At 40.8% G+C, this 3189-nt stretch overlaps 1 protein-coding gene across 2 annotated transcripts; it reads left to right on the top strand.

Moving 5' to 3' along the window:
* Nucleotides 1-1207: 1207 nt before the first annotated feature.
* LOC121784283 (homeobox-leucine zipper protein HAT3-like) lies at nucleotides 1208-2890 on the top strand. 2 transcript variants are annotated; one of them, XM_042182450.1, is made up of 4 exons: nucleotides 1208-1486; nucleotides 1526-1737; nucleotides 1862-2148; nucleotides 2240-2890. In XM_042182450.1, the coding sequence occupies exons 2-4, from the start codon at nucleotides 1545-1547 to the stop codon at nucleotides 2567-2569; spliced, it is 810 nt and encodes a 269-aa protein (XP_042038384.1). In that variant the 5' UTR covers nucleotides 1208-1486; nucleotides 1526-1544; the 3' UTR covers nucleotides 2570-2890. The 2 variants fall into 2 exon arrangements, with proteins under 2 accessions (XP_042038384.1, XP_042038381.1); XM_042182447.1 differs by having other exon boundaries at nucleotides 1209-1737.
* Nucleotides 2891-3189: the final 299 nt, after the last annotated feature.

Genomic DNA, 3189 nt, shown 5'->3' with positions numbered 1-3189 from the left:
AAAATGGAAAATTGATTTTACATGTCAATGCTTACTTTTAAAAAAATTTCCAAATTGATTTAATGTTAGAAGTCGGTCACCGCTTTTTTATTCCCTCATAAAGTGGTTATGACTTTCCTAACTTTGTAGACGAGTTTCTTAACTTTTTGACCCCAATTTTCAGCTACTTTAATATTGTTGGAATATCACATTATATGAGCTACCTATTACATTTCCCTCTTTATTAACAATAAAAGAGTATTCAATTAAACGATACAAACAACATGATGTAAAGAGATAATGAACCTAACAAACTAAATGAAACAAATACTAGAGGGGTAAATGGTAATGTTGATTAAATGTCTCACTCGAAACTCCCCTTCTTATTTAAAGTGTTGAGTATTAATTAATCAATGGTCCATTTGAATTGCGTTATTTAAATTACCTCATTCCTAATAAACACAGCAAATTCCGTTTGCCGTCGGCAATCAAGTACGTTTCAATTTGTGACACAGTAAGTAACCTTAATTCACACTAATTAAGGAGTGGAATATAATAATAATAATAAATTAGTGAATAGAAAAGACAAAGACAGCAACGCAAATCCACGTGCACCACACGGTTGTTCCGTGAAGCGTGGGCCCACCCCCAGGGTGTGCCTTCCGCCATTTCACGAGGGTGGCGCGTGCGAGGACTAGGTGCGTGGGTTTCGGGAAAAACCACAGAAACCAAATGGTCAATGGTCAACGCTTTGAAAGTACTCTTTTTATGAGGAGTTACTGTTGAAACTTGCAACAAGAAAAAAGAAGGAAAAAAGTCATGCCTAAAATTTGTTTTCATTGATATTCAAGGCTCCAATATTTATTGTCTTTAGCTGATTTATTTCTTTTGCTATGCCAATTTTATTTCGTGTTTGACCAGATTGTAATCTAAAGAGAGAAAATATTAGAGTCGCTAGAAAAGGATTAGGGTAGCAGAAGGGCTACGGCAGTCAACTGTAAGGAAAGGGTTATGTTTGTTTGCCCAAATCTCCAAAGGAAAAAGTAAACCAATGCAGAGTTAAAAAGAGAGAGGTGGTAAAGTTAACCATGGTTAGTGAAAAGGCGACTCAAAAATCAAAGAGGTCTCCAAAGCCAAATCCCATCATTATGATTGAGGCAGCAGCGACCTCTGACAAATTCATCATTGAACATCTGCAATGTATCTACTATATCATCATCGTCACACACATTATATAAGTATTGTGTATGTATACACACAGAACACACACACACAAGTAGGTCCACAGCTATATTATCTTTTCTTGCAATAGGCCTGATAAAAAAGCTGTAACTCCTCTGCCAAAGATAAAGACCACCCCATTTCTCTTCATTCTGTCCCCCCCTTCTTGTTTTCTTTAATCCCTTCTTTTCTCCCTTTGTCTCTCTGCATATATACTCCAACCCACGTCAACTAAAGCTTGTCACTCTTCATTTTCAGCTAGTAGTGAGTGTGTGTGTGTGTGTGTGTGTGTGTGTGTGGTGAGTGAGAGAGAGAGAGAGAGAGAGAGAGAGAGAGAGAGAGATATGTCAAGCTCTAGAGATGATGGGTTAGGTTTGAGCTTGAGCCTGAGATGCCCGGAGAATCACAGTCATGATTCTCCTCCTCCTCCGCCGCCTCCCGCCGCCGCCCCTTTTCCGTTGAATCTGTTTAGGTCTCCTCTGCCCTTTATGCAGCAGCATAAACCCTCACCACCTGAAGCTTTTTACCATTCTACTGGTAAATTGATAGTAAAGATTTGATTTTTATTTAATTGTATACCCAGATCCATGCATGCTTTGCTAAATTACACACTTTTATCCGATAAAGGTTGAATCTTGATTGTTTAATTTTGAAATTGCAGATGGGAATATGGAGGCGAGGTCAATATTCCGAGGAATCGATGTGAACAGGGCGATAACAGTGATCGACTGCGACGAGGAGGTGATGGTTTCTTCCCCCAACAGCACGGTGTCGAGCCTCAGCGGGAAGAGGAGCGAGAGGGAGGAAAACGACGGAGAGAGGGCAACCAGCTCCCTCGAGATCGACGACGACGGAGGCGACGCCGCCGGCAGAAAGAAGCTCCGCCTCTCCAAGGAGCAGGCCGCCGTCCTTGAAGAGACCTTCATGGAACACAACACTCTCAATCCGGTAAGTTGAAGTTTCATTTCGAAATTCCGCTTTTTCAATTTCTGGTCATTTCAACTGACTTTGTTGTTCCATTCTCTCTAAATTCGTGCAGAAGCAGAAAACGGCTTTGGCGAAGCAGCTGAATCTGAGGCCGAGGCAGGTGGAGGTGTGGTTCCAGAACAGAAGGGCGAGGACAAAGCTCAAACAAACGGAGGTGGACTGTGAGTATCTGCGGCGGTGCTGTGAGAATCTGACGGAGGAGAACAGGCGGCTGCAGAAGGAGGTGAGTGAGCTGAGGGCGTTGAAGCTTTCCCCTCAATTCTACATGAACATGAGCCCTCCCACCACCCTCACCATGTGCCCCCAGTGCGAGCGCGTCGCCGTCTCCTCCTCCTCCTCCGCCGCCCACCACCACCACCAGAAACCGCCGCCGCCGAGATAAATAGGATTCTGATGTTAGAGATTTGACATATAACCTTTGGTGGAGTGGAGTGGAGTGGTGTTAGAAAAAGTTGACTAGTTTACCAACTCAACATGAATCATTGGCTCAATTTTTGTCTAATGATGAATGTGCTTTTGGGATATAACCAATTTTTAGTTTTGAAGAGAACACAACTATATCCATGAATGAATAAACCAAACCAAAGTGTTCTTCAATGTTGTTTCTCTCTTTGAGTAGGGTAAATTATTATAGGGACTGTAATAGTAATATGACAGATTTTGGTAGCTTTCTTACTGCATTTATTATGTGCTTTCATTCTCATCTCTGTTGTCTCTGTTTATTGTGTTCTTATTACTTCTTACCATGGATAAGCACTTGACAAATTCTGTTCACAAATAGTTTCCAGTGTACCATTTAGAGAAAAATAATTGAGAAGATAAATAGTAGTACTACCTTATCACAACAGCATAATCATTTTACTGGATTACTCATTCTGGTATAGGATTATTTTCTTCACTAGATTCGGTACAAGTTGTCATCCCCAGTTAATTTGTCAACTACTACCAAATGTTGTATGATGAGTTATTTATTACTCCTATGATAAAAAAAACAAGAAATAA

Source organism: Salvia splendens, chromosome 2 (genome assembly GCF_004379255.2).
Source record: "Salvia splendens isolate huo1 chromosome 2, SspV2, whole genome shotgun sequence".
In the NCBI taxonomy this organism is placed as follows: Eukaryota; Viridiplantae; Streptophyta; class Magnoliopsida; order Lamiales; family Lamiaceae; genus Salvia; species Salvia splendens.
The sequence above is the reverse complement of the archived record's forward strand: the minus strand, read 5'-3'. Positions and strand labels throughout refer to the sequence as shown.